Source organism: Dipodomys merriami, unplaced genomic scaffold, assembly GCF_024711535.1.
Source record: "Dipodomys merriami isolate MVZ:Mamm:240054 unplaced genomic scaffold, mDipMer1.0.p SCAF_102, whole genome shotgun sequence".
NCBI classification, from domain to species: domain Eukaryota; kingdom Metazoa; phylum Chordata; class Mammalia; order Rodentia; family Heteromyidae; genus Dipodomys; species Dipodomys merriami.
This window is the reverse complement of record NW_027202294.1, coordinates 3,502,266-3,528,628: the sequence shown is the minus strand read 5'-3', so window position 1 is coordinate 3,528,628 and position 26,363 is coordinate 3,502,266. Positions and strand designations below refer to the sequence as shown.

General features: G+C 47.0%; 1 protein-coding gene across 6 annotated transcripts in view; it reads left to right on the top strand.

Annotated features, from left to right (window-relative positions):
• Positions 1-26,363, top strand: part of Pax2 (paired box 2) — a 94,451-nt gene that overhangs the window by 55,371 nt on the left and 12,717 nt on the right. For all 6 annotated transcript variants that reach the window (XM_069995140.1, XM_069995156.1, XM_069995148.1 and 3 more), the window contains 2 exons: positions 15,926-16,101; positions 18,637-18,763. In XM_069995140.1, coding sequence (XP_069851241.1) covers positions 15,926-16,101; positions 18,637-18,763 — 303 coding nt within the window. The remainder of the gene's footprint in view (positions 1-15,925; positions 16,102-18,636; positions 18,764-26,363) is intronic.

The window sequence follows — 26,363 nt, the reverse complement described above, 5'->3', positions numbered from 1 at the left end:
CACACCACCCTCGGCTGTGGCAGCCTGGAAGCCCAGGACAGAGGGATGCAGATGGTGTGTTTGCAGGAAGTGTCTCTAGGAGTTCCTCTTTCTGTCCCTCTTCACTGCCCACCTGCCATATCCATTGTCTCAGGCAATGTGGGCAGTGTGGGCAGCATCGTGGTGGTATATGGTAAGCTGAGCCAAGGGCAGTATGAACCAGAGGGAGCAGCTACACTGCAGCTTGAGTGGTGTGGGGCAGTGTTTATAAAGACTGGACAGTAAATGGGAACAAAATGTGGTACCACTGGGCCTCCCAGAAATCTGCTCCTTTTTCAGAGTCTGGGTATGGACCAAGTAGATACTTGGGGCCACTGGAGACACATTGCAGTCTCTTAAATAATACAAGATTTTTAAAAACTTTTTTCCCCTGAGAATTTGAAGACTATAAATGACTGATAAGCCAGTGTGGGGACTCTCAGAGGGACTTAGAAGCCCTTCCAAATCCTTCTTCCTATGCTTAGCACATAGTTCGTGTGTATACCAGGAATGTATATGTAAGTAGGGCTGTGTGTGTGTGTGTGTGTGTGCCAGTGCCAGTACTGGCACTTGAACTCAGGGCCACTCACACTTGTTCAGCTTCTTTGCTCTTGGCTAGTACCCTACCACTTGAGTCATGCTTCCAGTTCCAGCTTTTTTTTTTTTTATGGTCAGTTGGCAATAAAAGTCTAGTTTAGGCTGACTCCAAACCTTAATTCTCAGATCTCAGTCTCCTGATAGTTAGGATTCTATGTCTGAGATTCCAGTGCTTGGCTTAGAATCTTTGACTTTTGAGGAAACAGACACACAGAGAAGAAAGTAACTGACAAAGAAATGTGCAGCGAAGGCCTTTCCTCTTGCCCATGGCTGTGGAACATTAGGACCCTTGCCCCTGGCTTGTGTGACATACCTCAACTGGAAACATACAGTAAGGAGAAATGTACTTCTTATCTCTTTCTGGGAATTTCATGCCTCTATTCAAGTTCTGTCAGGAGCTGGGACAGAGGAGGTCTTTGAAGGTAGAAAAAAAAGAGAGAGAGAGAGAGAAGAAAGCGGATAAGAGGGAGGGTAAAGATGGGCAGAAATTGTTGATTATGGAGGATGTCCTGGGCCGCCAAGAGATGCCAGACACAGAAATTTGCTGAGGATGGCCTTGGCCCTTGCTGTCCCCTGCTCTCTCGGCCCTCCTCCCATTGAGCCCTCCCCACTTCCCTCCACACATCTTTATTGGTTCGGGTAATAGCGTTGATTTGCATGTCAGGCCAAGCCTTGCCTTGCTACACACACAAAAAGAACACCCCAGCCGTGGCAGTGTGGCGGTGTGGCAATGTCAGCTCTCGCTGTTGTTCGACAGTGTAAAATTAAATTAATAAAGCCCCCAACACAGGAAAACATAACAGGAAATTAATGGCCTTTACTGTCGCTCTGATGCAGTCATTTGCAACCCTGCTTTCCGCACCAAAGACTTCATAAATGCAAGCAGTTTCTCTAAACAAGCATACTTAGGGCGGCCTGGTATGTAATTTTTCGCCTTGCTTGTGTCCTTTGAGCTAACAAAGCCCCCTTCCCTCCTGGCTCTAGAGAGGTTTCTAACTGGTTCGAGCCTGAACTGGAGCCCAGGGAGGGCAGCACTAGGGTAGAAGACCCCACCCCTGCTGGGGTCCTGCCAGAGGGGCTCAGGGAGCTCCCCTTGTCCACCAGCCCTGCAAGCAAGCAGGCCAGTAGGACTGCACACTGGATGCTCTGAAGCAAGGAAATGGATCACCAATGAATCCCCTACCACCATGCAGTCCCCGGCCTCCATCTTCCACCCAGGGCCCCTCCCTTCCCTTCTTCCCAGGAGTCTGTCTTTCTCTTCTATCATCTTTGTGTTCCCTTCCCAATGCCTCTGGCCTTTGCTTCTCTCTTCCCCTATCTGTACCACTCAGCCTCCTTCTTCCTTTCCACAAGGGTCACGTGTTTGCGCTGGCTTTGCCTTGACAGTAGGTATAAAAATTAAGAAATGTAAGGCTAGGATCATAGATCAAGTGGTAGAATTTCTCCCTGGGTTCAATCCTCATGACCACTGAGAAAAGTAATTGTCCTGGCACAATTTCCTCGGGTTCTAGCTTTTCCCCATTCTTCCTCTTTCTTACAAGTTAGAAAATATGAGAGCCTTAACGGTTGTCCATACAACCATCCCTTTGTCCCTAGAAAGACTTCAGAGCTGATAGTCTGATTTTGCTGTGGTGTGGAATTCAGTGGGATATTGAGAATACCCAGCTTTCCTCTTGGGGCTCAATTGCCCACTGTGTTTGGGCTACATGAGGGGATCTCAGCAGTGTGCAGTCTATGGGAGTGGGCCAGGCCTTCACACATCACCTAGCTGGCTATTCATTAAGTGCTGAACAGTGTGGCTATGTGTTCTCAAGGAGTGCAGGGAAGCAGCTAGAAGAGCCAGCAGGAAGTAGGAAAACACAACTGGGAGCTGTCTCCAGGGACACCTCCCATGCAGAAGGAGCTAGGCTGCAAAAAAGGCAGAATCAGAGATTCTTGAGGGCCATTGGGTCTTGCCTGCCACTCACCATAGAACTCTCCCTCCCAGCAGTTGTCTGCTGTTCCAAAGACTCTCCCTGCCTATAGGATATAGATAGACAGTTATCATTGTTTGCAGCTCAGCTTTTATACTGAGTAAGTGCAGGGTTATGGGAAGAGCACAGGACTTACAGTCTGGATGTAAGTTCCACCTCCACTTGTTACTTGCTGTGAGATTTCTACCTATTTTACACCATCTCTCAGAATCGTAGTTTCCTCTTCTGTAAAAATAAGTGCCAGTCATAACGTTCACCACCAGCCTGGTGGATGGCAGTATAGAACTCCATTTGACACCCTGTCTCTCTCCTTTCCTCCATTATTCCACCATACTTACTAAGCACTTGGGAAAATTTTGGGCTGAGTCCTAAGTAGATTTTAGCTTCTGACATGATGCGGTTGCCGTCCTTGATGGCGTTCCCTCACCAACTTGGGTACCCATCTCTGAATTTATTCTTGAAGGTTAAGGTCCCTCTTAAATGAACACTGTACCCTGGAGACAGTCCGGCTAATGCCAAGTACGTACAGTGGAACCATTGCCCCTCTCCCGTCTGGAGACTCCACATCCATAATGTAGCCTAAGATTACATTCGATTTTTTTAGCAGCCGTGTCAGACTCAAGCTCATATTGAGTTCGTGGTCAACTAAAACCTCGAGATCTTTTTCACATCAATTGCTATCAAGCCAGGTCTACTCCATTCTGCACTTGTGTAATTGATTTTTTTTAACCTAAACATAGGGCATTCCATTTATCCCTGTTGAATTTCATTTTGTTGGTTTGGGTTCTTAATTCTACTCTGTTAAGGTCATAAGGATGTCTTCTGTATGATCATCCAAGTGGTTTCTTCTTCTTTTTATTTTTTTTTTTTCATTTTAAATCAAGGAAAGGGCATGGCCTATCAGGGGAGACTTCCTTCCTGGTTGCAGTGAATGAGTGTGTTAGTTACTATTGAGCCCAAGAGCCATCAAATGTTTTACTTTTCTTCACCATGTTCATAAAGCTAAGAAGGAGATTATTTCCAAATGTTAACATTTACTATACCCACAGAATTTCCTTAACTGATCAATTAAAAATATCCGGTGCAAGTTGGTGAGCAAGTCAAGTGTCTGCTATAGAAATGATTTACATTGATAAATGGAACAGTCCTTGACCTCAAGAAGCTTATCATCTAGTAAGGAGGCAAATGTGCACATCATGATACAAACTGAATGTGGTCAGTGTTGTGATCAAGGAGGGAGAGGCTGTAATAAATGTTTAAAAAGAAAAAAAAATGAAAAAGAACCAGGGCAACTGCAGAAGTCCTTATGGGCATTTGATCTAAGCATTAATATTAAGTTAATGTACCACAACTTATTCTTGGTAAGTGTGTATAGGCTCTAGTATATCACATTTTCTTTTCTAGTGCCCACAGATTAGCTAGGTGATGATAAAAAAAAAGAAATTCAGAGCCTGATACTGAATTTATTACAGTGTTGTCTGCATAATCTTACTGAAACCCCCTTTCTACAAGGCGATATGATACAAGGTTTGTTGTTGCTTCACTCCTTCCTTGACTTTGTGGCTCAAGGATTTTCAACAGTAATTTCCAGATCCTAAATTCCTGCCAGGGTCGAGGCAGCTCAACTGAGCTGTTACCTGTAGGGCTCTTACCTAATAAGGCACCGGTGCCCTCCTGCCGGTCGCATTTTGAAGATTCTTTTCTTTGGTGGAGAAGACTATGGCAAGCTGGGGGTGGAGAAGTTCTGCTTATTCCTTTCCTCTCTCAGCATTACCTCTTTCTCCCAAGGATTGAGCTTAAACCTGCCTTCCTTCTTGTTCTTTCTCTAAATGGAACAACAACAGCCTATTTTGTGTTGTTATGTCAAGTTTCTTTTGGAGCCTTTGTCCTCCTGACAGAAGCATTCTATTCCCACATCCATCCTTAATTATGGCCTTTCCATCTGTTCTGTACCCACTTTATGAGAGATGAAGGTGGGGGAGAACTTTAGTCTAATCAGAACAATGCATGTTCAATGTAAAATATTTGGAAGATACCATGTTTCTAAAACAAATTACCTGTAATCTTGTCACTAAGTGATATCACTGTTAAAATTTGGTATATTTTCTTTTTTTCCTGAACATATAACTTTATATATAATTTTTAAAATCAAAGTTGAAATGATACTGTATATATAGCTTTGTGTCTTGGTATTTTCACTTATCATTATATAGAGCCATTTTCACATATCATTACATATTCTTTGAAAACATGATTTTTTAATGGCTGCATAATCTTCCACTGTTCAGTGTACATGTCCTTTTAAATTCTAGGCTCATCATATTTTAAAGCTTAGTCGTGTGCAACAATGGTGATTTTCTTTAAATGTCCTCTTTCCACCCCTCCCCCGGCTCCCGTTCCTTTTACGTTGTCAGGTTGATTTTTTTGAGCTTATGGAGGCAGAATTTCATTTTTCAAGTCTCTTGTACTTATGAAATTATATTCCCCTTTCACAATCTTTTGTCACAATGTCCTGCGCCTTTACTAGCTCCCCCCCCCCACATCAGACAGTTTGCTTTCTTTTCTTTCTTTCTTTCTTTTTTTTCCAACAACAAAACAGATGGTTTATTGTACATGCATCACATTTGTCCATAACTATGAACAAAGCTAGTTCAGAATGTCACAGGTCCAGAGCACAGGAGCATCAGGGGATACTTGGTTATGAGCAAGGTGTGTGTCTTTCAGAGATGTTCTTAGAGATGAAGTTCTAGATCTATTGGGAAATCATAGACAGCAGCATGCTGTCCAACAACTCCTATCAGCTTCCCAGCCTCTAGCATTCCTGATTCCTGCTCCTCTGGCCTTGATGGGTGCACAAGCTGGTTTACTTGGACTTCTGCCTCATCCTTCTTCTTTTGCACTTCAGCCTGGGCATTCCCTTCTTCCTCCACTTGGTTCTCATGGTGCAGTGGTTTCTAGGAAGATGGTGTTAAGAGTGAGAGGAGTTTGCTTTCTTCAAGTGGGATTCGGATCATGTCTCTTCCTCTGCAAGGGGTTGCTTCTACCACTTCCCTGTTGTCCTTTTTTTTTCTTGGTCAGGATTAAACCACCTGCAATAATGGAAAGGTCTCTCTTCTTGAAGGAACCTCAATTCTCATACTAGCTCTGTGACATGGGACCATTACCCAGTCTCTCTGAGGCTGTCTTTCTTTGGTTGTTGCTGCTCTGTTTGGTTTTGGTTTTATACCTCTGAGAGGGAATCAGATCAAGATCAAATTATCTCCATTATACTTTCCAGATATAAATGCAAGTGACATAGGATCCAGAGTAGCAATTTTTATTGTTGTTCTTTTTCTTTCTAAAAGGTAAACTGTTGGATATAAAAGTTTTTGTTTTATAATTCTATTCAAGAAATCAGTCAACAGTTGAGACTACATACCATGTATTAGACCCTATGATAGATTTAGAAAAGATGAAAATTATGGGGTCCCTGCCATCAAAATTCAGTTTAATTGAAAAGCATAAAAGAATTATGATGCTGAGTACCAGTGGCTGACACCTGTAATCATAGTTACTCAGGAGGCTGAGCTCTGAAGCTCACAATTCGAAGCCAGCCCAGGAGGGAAAGTCCATGAGACTAATATCTAATTAACCACCAAAAAGGTAGAAATAGAGCTGTGGCTCAAATGGTAAAGTGAAAAGCCTTGATTGAAAGAGCTAAGGGACAGTGTCCAGGCCTTGAATTCAAGCCCCAGTACTGGCACACAGTGAACACACACAGACACACAGACACAGACACACATACACACACGTTTATATTTGGCTGTATCACTTATTGGCCATAGTAAATATCTCTAGGCAAGTCCCTTTCTTCAGAAGCTCTCAGTTTCTAGAGATTATGATCTCAGTTTCAGAGGCAGAGATTGCTTGGGGTTTGGCTCCTCTAGCACTCTTTTACATTTGTCATCCATGTTACTTTGGGAAAGTTTCATAACATCTGTACTTGCATTTCCTCATTTATGCTGTGGAATAGAATAGAAGCTTCATGCGTAAGTTTCTCTTGTAGAAATGAAATGAGTTGATATATGTAAAATTCTTACATGTGTGCCTGATAAACAGTAAGTGCTTAATAAAGGGCAGTTGTTGCGCTAAGGGTTCAAACCATGTGTGTTTATTTAAGTATAGTGTTTGGTACCATAATATGAACTGGAGCCATTTTGGTTACTATTATTAATATTTCTAAAACAAGTTGAGGAACACAGAGGAGAAATTAATATTGTTGGGGGAGGAGTTAGCAACTTTCTTGTGAAAAAAAAGTTTATGCAACTTGATCAAAGTCATACAGCAAGTGAGCATCAAAACTAGAGTTCAGCCCAGAGATGTTACTCCTAACCCAAAGTCTCTAATGCAGTTAATGTTCTTAGAAGCAAATGGATGTGAATGGTTGCAGCAAGCCTGAGGTTAAGCGGGCCGGCAGCCAGCCTCTCACCCTGTAATAAACCTAGAGAGAGTTGAGGAGCTGGGCTTCATCAAGGATGACCAGTGAGTGGCTTATCAAGGTGAGGGAGCAGCACAGACTTGGTTTTATCCAGAGCTAAAGCTTCGGGCTAGATTCCTAAGGGTTACATTGTGTTCAACAAGGTTAACTCAGGCTTCGTAGCCAATCCAGACTCACAGATTGTCCAGTTTGAGGCTGAGAGTGGGATATGTCATTCCATCTCTCTTTTTAAAAAATTGTATTGTTATTATAAAGGTAAAGGGCAGAGGGGTTACAGTTACATAAGTCAGGTAAAAAAAATACATTGTTTTTTGGACAATGTCACCCCTTCCCTCACACTTTCCCTCATTCTACCTGGTAAGAGAAGCAGTGTTCTATAACCTTAATCTCAGGCTAGCCCTCTGGGGCCCTTTTTAGAACAGTGGAGCATCACAGGCCTCCTTTTTGCCCTCTGTCTCTTCTCCTTCCTTCCACGTTTTCCTATCTTCCTCCCTCCCCTCTCTCTCTCACCTTTCCTCCACCCCTTTTCCTAGCCCCTCCCTCCTCTCTTCATTCCCCCCATACTCCTGCCCTGTCTTTTTTCATCCATTCTCCATTCTGCCCCCTCCCACTTTCTGTTCAATCCATGGAACTTGGATCTTCCAGTCTGGAAGACATCCCAGCTCTGGGGAGCAGCTCCATTCCTCAGCATCCCAAACCTCACTCCCTGTTCCCCATCAGATGAGAGGCCGCGGCTGCCGCCTGCTGTGGGGGGTGGGGCTGGGGCTGCACAGGCAGGCTGCCCTGAATGACAAGCGGGAATATTGATCGAATTCTGAACTCAGCCCAGCCGATAGAAGGTAATTAATGACTCCATTTGCCTCAGTACGGAGGAGAACAATTGAGTTTGAAACTGCAACAACTGGCAGCTGGTGAAAATTGGGGGACAGCCCTGGGATGAACCCCTCTGTGGGGGAAGGTGGGATATGAAAGATCTAAGGTGGATCTAAGTGACCAGCCTGAATGGCCAGACTTCCCACCTCAGCCACCACACCCACTTTCTCCACACCTTTTCCTTCTCCCATGCCACTTTTTCTTTCTTTAAATATGTATGCCTGTCTTACAGCTTGAAATCAGGGTATGGGTGCTGTTTCTGAGCTTTTCTTTTCTTTAGTCGTGGAACTTGAACTCAGGGCCTGGATGCTATCCCTGAGCTCTTTTGCTCAAGGCTAGCACTCTACCACTTTGCGCCACAGCACTACTTCTGCTTTTCTGGTGGTGAATTGGAGATAAGAGTTTCATGGACTTTCTTGCCCAGGATGGCTTTGAACTCTTATCCTCAGATCTCAACCTCCTGAGTAGCTAGGATTACAGGCATAAACCACTGGTGCCTGACTCCATACCACTTTTTGAGGTCATTTTGGGGCTGTGGGTAAAGATCTCCTTTATCCCAAATTAGTTCTTGCCAGTTGTGTGAGCTTGTATATATTTGGAACTCTTCTTTAGCTTGTTTTCTCATGTGTAAAATCGAGCTAATGCTATGTCTTTCCAAGTGTTCTGTGAGGGCTAAAGGAAGTGCCCTGAAACTGCTGGATTATAGAAAATGTGCAGTATATGAAGGCTGTGATGCAGATGGGAAGAGAGATGAGAAAAGGCAAATTTGCCCCAATTTGTCTTTGGAAGCAGACATCCCCGAGTTCAGATCCAGGCTTTCCTATTTATTATTAGCTGTGTGATGCTGGGCAAGCAATTTTGCCTCTTGTGATTATTTCCTTTATCTAAATAACAATAATAATAAATACTCTATAAAGTTGAACAGACTTAATGAGTGCAGGTGAACGCTCAATAGTGTCGGTTTCCCCAGAAACTATAGATCTTAGTATTTGGGCTTAGAAAACTGAACTATTGCCTCATGCCTGTAACCCTAGCTACTCAGGAGGCTGAGATCTGAGGATCGCGGTTCAAAGCCAGCCTAGGGAAGAAAGGCCATGAGACTTTTATCTCCAATAAACCACTCAGAAAACTGGAATTGGCACTGTAGCTTAAGTGGTAGAGCGCTAGCCTTGAGCTGAAGAGCTGAGGGACAGCGCCCAGGCCCAGAGTTCAAGCTCCATGATTGACAAAAAAAAAAGAAAAAGAAAGAAAGAAGTAAAGAAAGAAACAAAACTGAACTATTTAAATGTCAGTGAACTTGCCTAGCATGCATAAGGTCCTAGGAAAACCCTAGCACTAAAAAAGAAAAAAAAAAAAAAAAGGAAAAGAAAAATGTATGTTAATATTTGCTCTTCCTCCTCCTCCTCCTCCTCCTCCTCCTCCTCCTCCTCCTCCTCCTCCTCCTCCTCCTCCTCCTCCTCCTCCTCCTCCATCTTCTCAAATGCCTAATTTTGCTTCTTAGGATTTGGCGGGCTGCCCTGGCTCTTTACATCTAATTTTATTTTGCTTATTCCCACCACATCCCCTTGGGAATCCAGGTTGTAAGTAAACACATAAGGAAGAAAGAACATGTCTGTCCCTTGTCCTTAACCCAAGCACAGACAAGAGATTCCGTGACCTCCCAGTAGATTGGAGACCTCACAGGGCAACTCCATTTGTGACTCTTCCGTGCAAGGGTTCTGGTCTGGGGTGAGAGATGTGAGGTGAGGCTCTGCTCCAAGTCAACCCAGGAGTAGATGGGGAGCGACAGGGTAAGTGAATGAGGTGGTCAGATCAAGGACTAAAAGACATTTGTTTTTCTTTGTTTTCTGTTTCTTCTCTTTGTGTCTTTTCCCCCTTTTTGGTGTTGGGAATCAAACTCTGCACTTTGAGCATGTTTTGTCAATGAGCCACACAGCCTCCAGACATTTTTAATAATTCCAGAAGTAGTACGTGCTTACTTGCACAAAGCCTGGACAATATGGGGGAAAAGTTACACAAGTAAATACAAATCATTTGTGATCAGGAAGTCACCACGGTCACCAGACCTTCCATCTTTTAGCTCTATTTGTTTGCACAGAGTCTGGGGCCTCCTCCACCAGGAGATAGATGAGCAGTGCTCTTGTCTATTGGTTCAGCTCACGGATACATACCGTGCACCTTCCCTACGCCAAGCTACCTGGTGAAGGTGCCGTCATGTATCCCTCCATTATTGGGCACCTCAGCTTTCTCACCAGTAACAAGGAGATTACAATTCTTGCTTACCTTGGAGAGTGGCTAGGAAGCCAAAATAACCTAAGGGCCATGAAGACTTTGCATGAAGCACTAAGCAAATATGAATCCGTTGATTGGAGGAAAAGATTATATGAACATTGTTCTCCTTGAATGAATAATAGATTTCAAAGTTGGAGCTCATCAGTTTGTTTAATTAATTTATCTATAACCTGTCCATGTTCCAAAAATGGACTTGAGGAAGCTCACCCTCCGTGAGCATGCTTGCACTTCTGTGGACAGACACTGAAATGGGCTCTCGGCCTGAGAGTGCTACTTACTTCGTTGTTCATGACCTTGGACAAGTGGCTGCCACCTCCAAGCCATCCAGCTATTTTTTCTGCTCGTAACATGAAGAATTTGGACCAAATGTGTCCTAATTATCTGGGAATCTATACACAGCCAACACACACTAGTTTTGGCTTCAGTATAAGAAGAGTATAAGCAGAAAACAGAATACCAGAGAACTGTGACCCAGAAAGGGCAAAGTGGACCTCAGTTAGAGCCTGGGGCTTCACACAAAGACCACACAGTGAGATGATTTAGAAGGCTCCAGAGACAGAGACCTGGCTCTAAACCATGGCTGTCATTTACTAGCTTCATGGCTTTTGACAAGTGACTTAACCTTGCTTTGCCTCAGCTTTCCTGTCTAGAAACAGGTTATCACAATACTTACCTTATAGGGTTGTTGGATGGGCTAAATAAGCTCTGAAGTATAGCAATGGAATGGAAGAAACTTTTTTATTATTGGTTTGTTTGTTGAGATAGGTTCTCAACAAATTCTCTCTATATGCATCTCAGGCTCAATCCTCCTGCTTCAGCTTCTTCAATGCTGAGATTACAGATGTACACTATCATGTCTGTTTGTCCTTTTTTCTTTCCTTCCATCTTTCCTTCCTTCCTTTTATTTATTCGTCTTTCTTTCCCTCCCTCCCTCCCTCCCTCCCTTCCTTCCTTCCTTCCTTCCTTCCTTCCTTCCTTCCTTCCTTCCTTCCTCCCTCCCTCCCCCTCCCTCCCTCCCTTCCTCCCTTCCTTCCTTCTTTCCTCCCTTCTGTGGTACTATAGGATTGAACCTAGACATTTGTACATGCTAGGTAAGTGTTCTACCACTGAGTAACATCCTCATTCAAAAAGGTCTTAATATTTGTGTGTGGTTAGGATAGCTGAGCAGGAGGTAGAAGAGGAGTAGGGCTAAATCTTCCACAGATGGAGATAGTTAGCTTAGCATATGGCCCTTTCCTAGCTCTGTAGGATCTTCCGAAACCTACAACAATTACATTTTCCAATCTCAACCTAAAAACATGGTCTGAGAGTTGGAAGGAATATTGCAAACTGGAACTGCTCCAGAAAGTCCAGGACATATGGACACCATATTCCAGCCCTCTTGGTGCTGGGAGTCTAAATGTAGAGATCTTCTTTGGGCTTTGTCCTTAAGTAGCCTCTGCCATCTGCTTTGGTTGACAGGTCTGCAGCTCCAAGGCTAAGTTCTCTTCTAAATGGGAGCATAGTGTTCTCTATTCTTTGGCTTGAGTATCATAGGTGGGTGGGATGGTATTGCTGAGGGTAAAATGAGCCTCCGGGGGTAGATACTGCTAGAGGCTAACAGGCTGTGGGACTCGCCTGACAAGTGACTGAGTTCCCTGGCTGCCAGGCCAATCAGGTGGTTACTCTTGAAACTAACTGCCAGGGGTCTGGTGTGACTACCACCCAGAGAGTCTCATTCATTCAACCATTAATTGAGTACCTACTATGTGCTATGCCTAGCATAGGAGCTATAGAAATATATCACTCATGCTCCTTACTCACAAAGTGCCCATAGTTTGGCTCCTTGACACAAGGGGGTTGTTGGGTGAGGATTTGTCTTTGAGGTGGTTGATGTCTATTCTACCTGTTCCTTCACTAGATCCAGGGACCACTTCTGCTTCTGCCTCTATTTAGCTTTGCTCAGGGCCTGGCAGTGGTACCTTTATCTCCCTTACTGGCTTCTCAGTGAGTCTGCCTATGGGAGGGACCATTCAGAACCACTCTCTCCATCTTGGTCTGCAAAGGCTCTCTAGATAGTCAGTACTGTCAACTCCATTTTATTTCCCTTTCTGTTTTGTTTTCCTCTTCCTTGTGCTCTTTTCTTTCCTTCTCCTTCTCTCTTGCTCTCTTCTGTTCTCCTCCCTCTACCTTTCCAGCCTCCCCCAGTCCAGGCCCTGGGCTGCTCTCTGTAGCTGGACACACAAGCAGCAGTGACAGAGAGCCAGCTGTTTCCATTCCTGTGCCAAGTTTTCTCTCCCCAGCCAGTGCCTGCCTGGCTTCTGATGTGGAAGTACTTTCCCTTTTCCCTTCTTCCTCTGCCTCCTTCCTGTCCTACCTTTGCTTCTGGGCTTCCTCCTTTCTGAAGCTTCTTCTCCTGGCACCATCTGATTGAAGGCCCCTTCTACCCTCGGTTGCTTACTTCGTTCCTGCCTGTTCTCCTCACTCTCATTCATTTTTCCCTTGCAGACACAGAAGGGTACCACCCCTCCTCCAGAAGGAACCATGACAATCCCTGGGACTTGTGGCTGACTTGCAAGAGGGCTCCTTCACTTCCTGTCCCCCATTAGTGGCGCCATTGCCCTCTCCTTGCCCGGCAGCTCACCTCCCTGTCTCCTATAACTTTTGTGTGGTCCTTTTACCATTCATCATGACTGCTGCCTCTCAGTTTTTCTTCCCTTCTGAGGAGTCCCTTAGGCCTCCTCCAGCCTCAGAGGGTGGGGAGGGCCAGGCAGGGGAGGCAGTATCTCTATATGCTTTTATCAATCACTTTGTTGTCTGTTCCTCTAGCACTTTCCTGCTTTCCACCTCCCCGCCCCTTCCTTCCCTTCTTCCTTCCTCTGTCTCCACCTCCCACCTGCTACCTCTGCCAGCAGCAGGCTTCATTTAGCCTTCCCCTTCCGCCTTCCCCTCCTTTCCGTGGCTGCCTCTGTAACCTGCCTTACCACCAGGGCCTGAGTGTAGAAAAAATAAATAAATAAATAAAAAGGTCAGTGAGTGGAGGGAGCAGCAATAACCCCTAAAACAGTACTATCAGTGGAACATGATTGATCAATTGAATTCCATAGCGGCTGAAAAATGTGGGATTAAGTAGTGTATTATACGCACAATGAGTTGAGGCATGATGTTCATTTCAAGTTCATTTCGCCGGCCTCTGCCACCAGATCAGGCAATCAATAGGGGCAGCAGATATCATATATCACCTCTCTGCGGGCTGGGGAGAGAGCACCATAATCTCTCGCAAATTTAGAGTGACAGATTTGTCAAGATCTGAAGGGCCCCTGAATAAATGAAGGCAAAGAGACTCCTCCAGCCAGTGACCTGAGGACAAAGCTTCAGTTCAGCCCCTACACACACACACACACACACACACACACACACACACACACACACACACACACACACACACACACACACAGAGGCATAGGGTAAGCCCAGCCACACAGAAGCATGTACACAAAATCTATACAGTTGCATGATGGCATTCTGCCACACACACACACACACACACACACACACACACACACACACACACACACACACACACGTGCACGCGCACACACCTATTGTGTGACATTCCACTCCCTAGGGCCTATTTGGTGAAACTGCAATAACCATACACAAAGTGCCACCTTCCCTCAGTTCTGATAGCAGGGAAATCCAAAAAGATGGGAGGATCCTAAGAAGAGAGGATTGTTAGGCACGTTGGACACACGTAGATAGCTACAGGCAGTGAGTTCGGGTGATGCACATCACAGGAAAAGAAGCAGTCAGAGAAGAAGTTAGGGATATAGGTTCACACTTCCCTGCAGTCAGTCCATCTGTCTGTCTGCTTCTGTCTCTCTGTCTCTGTCTGTCTCTCCCTCACACGCACATCCCCCACCCACGTGCACATGGCCTTTCAGAAAGGCTATCATAGACCCTTATTTATCTAGATGCACAGAGAAACCCTCACAAAATGGGATAAAAAATATAGCACACTTCACCTACATGCAAAGACACAAACCATCTAAGACTAAAAGCCATCTTAGAATCTTACACAGAAAACAAAACTCCCAGGTTTCGTGTTCTCAGGAACATGGGAATGCCTTCAAGGCTGTCTCTCTCTCTCTCTCTCTCTCTCTCTCTCTCTCTCTCTCTCTCTCTCTCTCTCTCTCTCTCTCTCTCTCTCTCTTACTCACTCACTTGCTCTCTCTCCTTCCTTGTCTCTTTTCTCTCCTCTATTTCCAATCTTTCTCCCCTCCCTAGGAGTCTAGGACACCTAGACACCCAGACACCCAGACACCCAGACACACACACACACACACACACACACACACACACACACACACACACACACACACACACACACACGAGTTTTCCTACCCCTTCCATAACAGTGTGGGAAGACTGAAGTTTTTTGTTTTTGTTTTTGTTTTTTGGAAAGCAGGACCCCCTGCTCCATCTGGGAGGCCAGCAAGGGAGGATGGCTGCAGGTTGAGGTTAATCAATATGTAATATTTTCTATGGTCTCCGAAATGATACTGTACGGTGATACTGTATATAATGCAATATTGATTATATCATATCGTATAATCACCTATAAACTGATATATATAACTGTCCCAGAGGAACACCCTGGGGCCTCCAGCATGGGCTGGCCCCAGGCCCAAGGCTCACTAGCTGGGCTTCAGCAGAGGGAAGCCAAAAAATGACAAAGTAGGGCTAAGCTGGGGGCCAGGAGAGTTATGGGATGGCAGCAGAGCAGACACTTTGTCCACTGTATGTTTTGAAAGCTTTTGGAAGCCAGGGATAGCAGAGTGGTGACAATGCCTGGATAAAGCCCAAAATGGTAACAGGATTGACCAGTGGCCCCAAGAGAGCAGGCACTATTGGGGTACGGCCAAGCCCCTCCTTTGTGGAGTATCTCGGGTCCCTGTGGAAACCCACAGGAAGTCACAGGTGCCCAAAGAACTGGCTCCTAGCAGAGGAGTGCACCAGAGTTCCCAGGGGAGAGGGGTGGCCACGGCACAGCTGTATGCAGGCCCCCTGTATTCTGCTCACATGGGTGCTCTGTAGCCCACATGACTCCTCTTCCTTCTGCTCTGTCTCATCTTGGCCCAACCTGAGCTGAGCACCTCAGCCTTGCTCTGAGATACACTGCCCTCCCCCACCCCTGCTTTCCAGGGCAGTTAATTACTTCACACAATCTCTGTATTACATTCAGCCTCAGAGATTTGATGATTTTCAACCCTTAGAATCAGTGGAACTGAAATTCATCTCAGAGCTGAGTTCAATTCTCCACAGGCTTGGTAACGCCAGCCTGAGAACTCAGCTCCTCATCCAGGCTGAAATAGGATGAAGGGGCAATGCAGTTCCTGAGGAAAGATGCCCTTGGGAAACAGCCCAGGGAGCCCCTCTGGCTCCCCTCAGCCCAGTCCCCCCACCCTCTGTGCCGTTATCCCTTTTCCTTTCTCTTCCCAGATCCTTTAAGGATCTGGCTTCTCTAGCCAGGCCTCTGAGGGAGGGCCAACCAGCTGGACCACTCCCTCTAGCCCATGATCTGGAAGGACAGGGTCTAGCAGGAGTACAGATTCCTGGGGGTAAGAAACAGGCACTTAACCCCTTTGTCCCCTTCACTCTTCCTGTGTCTCTGCTGGCCTAGTGCTAATGCTCCGAGTATCCGTGTGTTCCCCAGATGTGTCTGAGGGCTCAGTCCCCAACGGAGACTCTCAGAGTGGCGTGGACAGTTTGCGGAAGCACCTGAGAGCTGACACCTTCACCCAGCAGCAGCTGGAAGCTTTGGATAGAGTCTTTGAGCGTCCTTCCTACCCTGACGTCTTCCAGGCATCAGAACACATCAAATCAGAACAGGTGAGGAAGGAGTTTCCTGCTGGCCACAGAACTGGAGAGGAAGTGGGCAGAGCAATGCCTCTGGAGGACTTGCATTCCAAATACCCAGCACTTCGTATGTTGTCATACATGTGTGTGTGAATATTCTGACACAGGACATGAGAATGGAGTTAATAGAAATTATTGTGCTATATAGCAATTAGGAAATGAGGGGTGCTGGGCTCACACTTGTAATCCCAGCTACTCAGGAGGCAGATAGTAGAGGATTGTGGTTTGAAGCCAGCCTAGGCAAAAGCTATTCAGATCTCACCTCAGCAGCAGCAACAAACATGTGAGTGGGGTGGTGGACACACCTGTCATCTCTATAGGAAGACTAAATAGGAGGATCAGGGTCCATATCAGCCCAAGCAAGAAACACAAGACTCTATCTGAAACAGCAAAAATGGCTGTGGGGGAGGTTGGCTTAAGTGGTTAGAGGCCCTGAGTTCAAACCCCAGTACCACCAAAAGAAGAAAAAAAAATGATGCGTTTCAAGTGATTAAATCTTATACCCATTAAGGGCCTCTGTTTCCCCATCTGTGGAACAAAGGACTTTGACACATGACTAGTCAGATCCCATCCAGTCTGTCATTCTGTGGCCCTAGTGAAGACCAGGGGATGACCAGGTATCTGCCTCTAAAACTAAGATGGTACATCCTAGTTGGATGAGCTCTTTAAACATAAGCACTTGAGGACTCAAACTATTCTCATGTTCCCTGGCTTCCACTGTCATGGTCTTGTAGAGAAATCTCTGGAGCTCCTTTTGCCCAGTGTCAGGAGGAAAGCTCACTGGTGGCCCCCTCCTGCTACCTGGTCCAGATGCCCAGTGTGATCCTGGGCAGGCTGACAGCCTACTCTGACGCCTTCCTACAGACACAGCAGAGACCAAAATGCAACATGCACAGAAACCCATTTCCAGCCTCTTATTTACAGGTGCTTACATACCTCCACCATTTGCCTGTACCCTTCACCCTACACAGTCCACAGTGCTCATGGCACAGCTCCAGCTGCCCCATAGAGGCAGTAGCTACCCCATAGAGGGCAGGGCACCTCTTCTAGCACATGCCTCCACCCACATCAGCGTAGCCCCCGGCACACCCCACACATACAGTGATACCCTCCCAACCCTCCCACACCTATGGCCTAGGCCAGGCAGGCCTCCAACCACAGCACAACCCAGCCTGCTGTGCTCACACGCGCACCCACACACGTGTACACCAGCAAAGCCCTGCAGGATCACATAGCACAGCTCTGTTCTAAGACTACAACAGCTCCCAGCCACTTGCCTTTCTCTCCGCCTGTTCTTTTATCCCATAAGCTGTTTGTCTTCATAAAACAAAAATCAAAAGTCTTTTTAAGGTGCCCTGAGCCATAAACCAACAAAGGAGGAGCCGGCCAAGGCGGGCGGCTCGGTGCACCCTCCCTGAGTCCCCGGCTGTATTACAATGAATAACCTTTATTTACTTTCATTAGACTATTAAACACCAGCACAGTCATTTTTCCCCCTGAAACTCGGAGCAGGGCCCATAAAGCAAATCCGAAGCCTAATTGAGTTCATTTTAATTTCTCTCCGATCACAGCGAATTACTCTGGTGATAAATCAGGGGGCAGCTTCACCCCCAGTAGAAGGCCTAATTTGCAGCTAATTACAAAACTGATTTCTACAGGAAGATCAATACGAGAAGGAATTGGAAATGACGAGGCAATCCCATCCAGCCAGGGAAGGGAGGGGGTCCTCTTGGGGGGGGGGGGGACCCAGGAAGCGGAAGGGAAAAAAACAGACCCCGAAAGAGCAGAAAATCAGTTTTAATTTAACGTAATATTAATCAGAGCAACTTTTTCTGCTTTGTGTAGGCGCCTGGTCTGCCCAGCTCAGGGGTCTGGCTTGGCGGTAGCTGCAATAAAAAGGCAATTACCCAAGTGTTTCGGGCAGGACACCCTTTCAGAGTCAATGACTGGCCCCCTCCCACCCTGCTGTTAGCCATGTGGACTCTTCCCCTCCCCAATTTCATACCCCAGTGCACAGGCAGAGAGCGAGGGGCCGGTGGGGCTGTCTTTGTTTGTTTTTTAAAAAGGGTCACCCATACCTGATCAGGCAGACCAGCAGTGCCAGGCTGGAAGCCTCTGTAGGCCCCTCCCCCAGCTACTAACTCTGCCATCATGTCAGGACATGATGAGGATAACGCCTCCTCCCCCAAATTTCCTACTCTCTTGTATCTAGACATCGCACATCTCCGCAGGAGCACTCTCACTGTTCAGATCCCCTCTGGAGTTTCTTAGGCCAGAGCGTCCACCAAAGTTTAAAGGATACTGGGAACACCATCCACAATATGTGGTCCATCACTGCCACAACATTCTCCCATCACTGCCCAGGCTGCCCCTCCCTGTCTCCCCTCTGCTGGGCCATCCCCTTCCGCCCCATCTGGGAGGGTCCCGTTCCTCCTCTCCATCTGCACACTGAGCCCTTTCTGTAAGTGTGCATCAATAGAGAGCTGTCACTTTTCTCTCTCCTCCCAGGGGAATGAGTACTCCCTCCCAGCCCTGACCCCTGGGCTTGATGAAGTCAAGTCGAGTCTATCTGCATCTACCAACCCTGAGCTGGGCAGCAATGTGTCAGGCACACAGACATACCCCGTCGTGACCGGTAAGGAGGCTTCCAGGAGGGTGGGAGCACTCCTTTCAGTGGGGCACTTCAGGCCCTGCCATCTGGGGACCAGTGTGACAACTGGGCACTCTGCCATGATATCTGCAGTGAGAGAGTGAGTTTGAGCCTCCAAAAACCTAGGGTGCTTCCTGAAACAGATGTGTGCAGATGTGGGGGAAAACATTGTGGCCAGGAAAAGCAGAAGTTTGGGAGGTGCCGCTGGTTCTCTCTGCTGTCCTTCTACCTTCCATCTGCCTTTTTTCTTGCCTCTCCCAAGGCTCTCAGACTTTTGAGCCTCTCCTTGGGATGTGTACAGAAGAATTTGGAGGACAAATAGGCCAGACTGGCAAGAGTTGATCATAGAGTCCCATTATCCAGCCTCCACATTCTTCCCCTGTTCCTAGGCTCTGGGGCAACCTGCTTTCCTCTCTGTCTAGGTAATACAGGCGGCTGTGGCTTTTGGCTTGAGGGCATGGCACCCAGCTCTATGGAGTTAGAGAGAGACATAATGATTATAGCCTTTTCCCTGCTTCCTGGAGAAGTCACTGAGGCCAAGGTTGGTCAGGTAGCCAAGTGGTCAAGGTGGTCAGGTGGTTAACTGCAGGAGAGGGGCACCCTGGCCAGGAGCCCCAAGGAGCTAAAGTAGCTGGAATAGTCCTGCAGGGAAGGGCTGGTGAATGACACTTGGGGCCAAAGAGCTGAAGGCGTATGGCACTGCAGAAGAGTTTCCGGGCCAGGAGAGTGCCCAAGTGGGAGAGATGCACATTGAGGTGTTATTAAAATTCACCTAATTATTCTGGAGACACTAAAGCCAATGTGCCGTTTGTTCCTTGAGAGACAGGATGATTGAGTCTCGGTGGGGATTGGGAGACTCTGAGGCGTTACCTGCCCACTGAGTGGAGGTAGCCTGGGAACGGGGCAGAGGGACTGCAGGGAAGTCAGCTCAGAGCAAAGATGCGAAGCAGGCACAAGCCTTCCTGTAGGGCACGATTCTGGTGGTGATTTAGAAATGAGTTGGGCATGGTTCAGGCTCAGATGGGCTTGGAGTAGCCACCCAGCCTCTAGGGGGCTCAAGGGAGCCCTTTTATTCGCTTTCTAAATTTCTCCTGAAGAAATGTCCTGGTACCATTGTGTCTAGTCTTGATGGAGATGCCCTCTTTGGCTAGGGATATAACTACTAAGACTAGAAAGTGCTCCCAAACTGACTGAGCTTATGGGAGCAATAGGCTCACCTGAGTCAAAGTACAGATTAGATCAGCTAGCTCTTGGCACGAGCTTCTGCAGCCCTACTTGGGAATTCTCTAACCTACTTGATCTTCTGACCCAGCGCAGGCCACCTCTCTGGTGCAGTGGTCGCTTCTCAAAGGTGGTCTACACTAGACAACTGACCACAAAAACAGAGTGCACAAAACTTTCCTCTGATCCCAGTGTGCTCCTCTGTGCTCAGGACCACTGTTCAGAAGGCAGGGACTTCCTGGGGCTGGACATGTGGCTTTTCCGGGTAGGGCTTCTGCCTCAGGGCACCCTGGGAATGGTGCAGAAAAGTGCCTCCACCTTGAGCAGCCCCCACTCGCCTCCCCCCCCTCCTGTGGCCCTGGAACAGTCCCAACTCAGCCTGGGAACATCTCCGGCTGATCCATCTGGATCCAAGTGTGAGAAAAGTTCATTTCAGACCCAGCTTGACATTCCCAGGTGGCAAGTTAGCACTAACATCTCAATCTGTATGCGACATTTCAATCAAGCGAGGAGTAACAAAAGCAGAACCATTAACATTCGGAGCTGTTCACCAGTGGTAATGACGGGGAAACTCACTCAGAAACTGGAAATTACCAAAAAGAGAGAAGTGTATGGAGGAGTGGGGGAGGGGTGTTGGGGGAGGGGGAGCAGGGAATGATTTTATCCACACTTAGGCCAAGATCCAATGTTTGGATTAATAGTGCCATTACCCAAGAAAGGGATGCCGATTATGCTCATTCTTAAAATGTTTTTTGCTGGCAATTAAACGGCTGCAGCTATTGATCTTTGTTGATTTTATGTCCTCCTAATTTGCATAATCTATTAAAGATGAATGATTCATGATGTGTTTATTATGGGGACAAACAGAATTTGCTGGAGGTACTGTCAAGGTGAGAAATGGGGCATTGCCCAGAGACTTCATGGAGGCTCTCTGGAGTGAGTCCAGTTCAGGTCAGGACTTTGTGGACAGTTATGAGCAGTGTCAAGAACAGCCAGAACAGGTGGACTCTGGGTAAGTTTTAGAGAAGTATCGGTGTCTTTGAGCACTGGGCCCAAGTAGGAGCTAGGGGTGGGAAAGGCTCTTAGTATATTTGTAGGAATTCCTCTCAAATAGTCTTTAAAAAGATTATTTCATTCAAGAATAGTAGGGGACTTAGTAGAGAAAGAAAAAAAGCCTTCCTGGTAGGTAAGTATTGTACCAAGTGAATGTTCAAGTAAGAGAGTAGCAAGTTCATGCTGTGCCCAGAGCCTGAGTGAGTGTTAAGGAGTCCTCTCCACTTTTCACCTTGCCAGCACCAACTCATCTTCCTCCCTGAAAAGATAAAAGGAGGCTGCAGGTAGTGGCGCTGTAGCTCAAGTGGTAGAGCGCTGGCCTTGAACTGAAGAGCTGAGGGACAGCGCTCAGGCCCAGAGTTCAAGCGCCACAACCAAAAAAAAAAAAAAAAAAAGTAAAAGGAGGCTGCAAACTTTTAGGGATGAGCCTTGAGGAAGCTGGCATTATAAGGCCTTGGCCTAATCTGAAAAGCCAGAACTTATTGATATTCCTGCCACCTTCTGGCACTGGAGGCTGATTTCAAACTTCACCAGCCACTTGATGCAGCTGTTCCACAAGGTCAGGACTGAGAGGATGGAGGAGCCTGGACCATTGTGTAGAAGGGCGAGTGGGGCCCAGTGGGCCAGGACACAGCTAATCACATTGCAAGCAACGGTGATTGCCAGAAGCTAGGACTCAGCCGGTTGCCTCCCCCACTCTCCTTCCACCAAGGAACTAAGGCAAGAGATGGATTTTTTTTTCTAGGTGGTGTTTGCAAGTTCTGCCGAGATTTTAATTTTACTGCATCACAACTCAGCAAGCTGCCAAGTCAAGCTGGTTATTTAAATTTATCACCCACTCTCGCTTCCGCCGCTGGGCTGCTCTAGCTCTGCAGCATCTCTTCTCTCCAGCCCACTGCTCTAGGCTGCTGGTCTGGAACAGAGCCGAGTCTCCCCTAAGTGATAAGGAAAAAGAGACCTGCTAAATGAGAGAATGGGCCGGGGGCACTCTGGCCTCAGGCTTCTTGGGATGGCTGTCAACTGCCACCTTCTTAGCTCTATACAGGACTCCACAGGAGATGGTCACTAACCTCTCAAAGTCCCCAGGCTCTATAGGTAAAAACCCTGATTATAACTATTTGCTGGAGGAGCTTGTATTCTCTAATGTCTCCCATCCCTGATAGAAATGACAGCCCCTTTTCTCCAAGGCTTGCTTACCTCCCTCCCCCTGGGCCAGGCCTGGGCTAGGCCAGGGGCTACAGTGATAGGAGAGTCTGCAGGGTTCCTGTCAGTCTTGTTAATCTGGGTAAAGAAGATAAGAACTGGTTTTAGGATCCCTAAAGCCACTGGAGATGGCTTTGGAGCATTCAAAGAGTCCAGTAGCGTAAGGAAGGTCTAGAGAAGAAGAGAGACAAGCTTCCTTCCCTGGAGACCACATGGGCCAAGATGATGGTGAAGGAAGTTAGTGACAGTGCAGCTCCATGTCCAGTCTTGAAGCATGAGGACACACATGTCCCAGGAGCTGCTGCACAGAGCAGGCTTCACTGGCTTCTAGTGGGCATCAGTACCAAGCACTGGGAGAGCCTGTGCGAGTGTAATTCTCACCACTCTCGTTTTAGTTGTAGAGAGGTGTTGTAGAGAGGCAGGCTAACCTTAGCAGAACATAGTTGGATAAAATACAGCAACAAATAATATTAATGTAACAGCCAATCCTCACTCTGGTGCCAGAAATAGAGGATAAGTTAAAGCCAGATCAGTATGTGAGACACTCCCGGTATCACACCCGAGGTAGATCCTAATGAGGAAAGGTTAAGATTGTAACACATCAAAGAGTCCGAATCTGGATCAGAGTTCAGATATATGCTAGAAGCATATTGTAGGAACCTCAAGCCAAGAGCTCACTTAAGCTTTCATCCAGAACAGATTCCTCCCAAACCCCAGAAAGAATAATAACAAAACATATCTGTAGAGGTATTCAGCAATCCAAAACATAAGGACCACCTATAAGGGAAAGAGCACTGAAGAGTGCTCCATAAAATTTACATAGCTCGTGTGAAAGCAAACTATCATGAGCGAGCGTAGCAGAAACCACACATAGGACAGTTAACACCTCCAAGAAGCAGAGATCATAGAATTATCCAAATGGGAAGATAAACTAAGCATGTTCAATATTCTAAAAAGATCAAAGTATAAATTGTGTCTATAGCACAGATCCAGATCTCCAGAGCACCTTCCCTTCCCACAGCTCAGCAAATTGTCAGATAATGGAGATCAAAAAGGACAAAGAATGAAGACCATGCTTCTAGCTTATTGTCTAGGAGCCACTAAGACTGCTGGGCCTCAGGCCACTGTGAAAGCAGGGCCTATTCCCTGCTTATTCAAACTCCTAGATTGCAGAGTTCCAGCAGAGTATCTCACCTTCCCTTTAGAACAATGTCTGAACACTGGAGAGTTGAGGACCAGGACAGTGCTGCCTCTCGCCTGTGCATGTGGGAAATATATTGACTTCCTCCCCTGATAGGGTGAAGTAGATTTCATTCAAGAGATTTAGAGAAATTTCTCTTAATACCTGGAGACTACAGCTTTGAAGGAATCCCTAGTTCAGGTCCAGTGGGTGTTGTCCAAGGCATGGAGAGGGATCAGTAATGCTGGTCTCCCAGACACTGGCAAGTTTGAGCAGAGGTGGGGAGGCCAGAGGCCGGTAAGCCAGAGTTTAAAGCTAAGCAGCAAGGTTGGCTCTGTTGTCCTAGACACTAGGAAGAGCAACCTCAGACAGAAGGGACCAACTCAGCAGCTCCAACTCCTGGCTCACAGGCAGCCAAAATGACCTTTGAGAGGAGAGAGGTGTGGACCCTGGGAAATCTTCTCCACCTACTGGGGGAGTCTGAGAACCAGGCACCGCCTCTTTCCTGTAGTTAACAACCCTGTTCCAATGCAACTGCATTTCCCCCATAAAACAAACACTTAGCCCTTGGCCAGCCCCTTGAGGAAGAGAGGGCAATAAAGGCCCAAGAAGTGCTTCTGAAGGCAGGCTGGAACTCTTAGTCTTGTCTGTTGGCTCAAAGCCCCTGATTAGCTGGAGGAATTTAGGGCAGAGACTAGTTGCTCCCCAACCTTGAAAGGAGAGGGTGAGAACAACTTGGGATGTTTGGCAAGTCAGAGGCCCAGTGAAGTCTGAGGATTTGTCTGTACCTACTGCTCTTAGACCCTTCATGTGGGCTGAGAAGGTCCACAGCAAAGAGGAAGACCTCCTCCAGACACCCCTGAGGCCTCTAGCCACCTCCCCAAGGACCTCCAGCCCTGGACCTCATTCTGATTTAATTATGGGGGCATTTCCATAGCAATGAGACATTGACAGATATCCAGGTGCCCTGTGTCTGCTGTTTAGGCAGTCATTGGATCAGGCTCCTTCCTCCTTTATTCAGTCCACCTCCAGAGGGAAAGGAGGTTGAAAAGTCCAGGCACAAATTTGCTCCAGGACTTGGAGAGGCAGGCCAATTTAGAGTGGAATAAAAGCTGTGCCACCTCAATCTTAAGTCCACATCTGTGTCTACCAGCCATCCTAGCAGTGATGGGCTGCCTCCGGCAGAGAGCTGTTTACACCATTATTTGGTACTTGATAAGAAAAAAAAAAGTTAGCTGAGGAAAAGTATAGTCTGATGACCCAGCCCTTTTTGAGTAACTAGAAATTGTGTGTGTGTGTGTGTGTGTGCGCGCACGTGCACGTGCACACGTGCTGGTCCTGGGGCTTGAACTCAGGGCCTGGGACCGTCCCTGAACTTTTTTACTCAAGGCCAACCCTCTACCACATGAGCCACAGCTGCACTTCCAACTTTATGCTGGTTAATTGGAGATAAGAGTCTCTTAGACTTTCCTGCCTGGGCTGGCTTCTGACTGATCCTCAGATCTCAGCCTCCTGAGTAGCAAGGATTACAGGTATGAGCCACCAGTGCCCAGTTATAACTAGAAATTCTTAAATAGTGGTATCTCAGAAATGACTTGCTAGCTTTCAAACCAGACCAGAAAACATGCTTCCCCCAGTCAGCCACCCCACTCCCTTCCCCAGGGTGGGGTCATCTTTTGGCTTTCCTTCCCCATACTTAGCTGTAGCCTCAGGACAGCCTAGCCACAGCTTTTTTAACCCTGAGCTCTGGGAGACAGTTCTGCCACTGTTGCCACTTCAGAGAGGGCTTTATGTGCCTTCAGTCTGGAATCCTCTCCTCCCCAGTGGTGGAAGGCTGACAGGCAGGGAGGGAGGAAATCCTACAGTGGGCTCTGAGAACAGCCTAATGCTCCAGCAGCTTAAGTGACCGTTTTCCTTGGGATTAGGGTTTCACTTACACAGAGCGCCTGAAAAACGCTGTGCTTTCAGAAGGATTAGAGCTGACAATTCAGTGCTCTTAGAGAGCGAAATAAAGCCAGAGAGGAACTGGGAGACCTGGAGTATCAGGAGACTGTGCAAACAAGCTTAACCTCTGCCCACCCAGCATGAGGGTCTCATAGACACAGAGCCCATCTATGAGCCCCTGGCCCAACCTCCCAGATGCCAGCTCCTACCCAGCGCTGCTCTTCATTTGTAACCTGCTCCTAGAGCCAGAGAAGGCAGCTTTGAGAAGTGAGAGCACTCGAGATTTCTCTTCCTCTCTCTGAGCCTCAGTTTCCATCTCTGTAAACGAAGGAGTTGGCCTATGGAGTTCCTTTCAGCTTCTTGAAAATATGATTCTTCCCAGAGCCCCCAGTCTTATTACAGGATTCTGAGGCTGCAGTTCCATGCATAGTCCAGATGAGTTAGATGCAAACTGCCTTCTGTGAGGCCCTGGGCTGGGAGAGTACACAACCCTAGGAGGGCCGTGTGCTACGGGGGAAGGGGTAGGAACAGCATGACTAGCTCTGTCCAGCTGTTTGGTAGTAGAGGACCAGACCTCACTGAGCCCACACACATCATTGCCTAGGACACCTTAGGGACTTGAGGTCCAGCTGTCACTGGGCAACAGATCAGCTAGGAGAGCAGCCACCCTGAGCTGTGGGTACAGCCCCCTCTGCTGGAACTTGGAGCAGGCAAGTCTTGGGCTGAGTGTGGGGCCTCCACAGTACCTAATGGGGTCCTCACACAGACCCATTTGCTCCAAAGAACAAAACTTGGAGGAGGGAGAAGAGTGGGGGAAGCTAGTAACCTGGGAAATAAGAAATAAAATGTTACATACAGAAAATTCCCTCTCTTTTGAAAGTATCTTTTACAGATTCAAAGATCCTTAGTTTGGTGTATTATATTCAATATACTGTTATAAAGGGTAAATATAAATAAAGTACATGTATACTTAGACAGTAATTA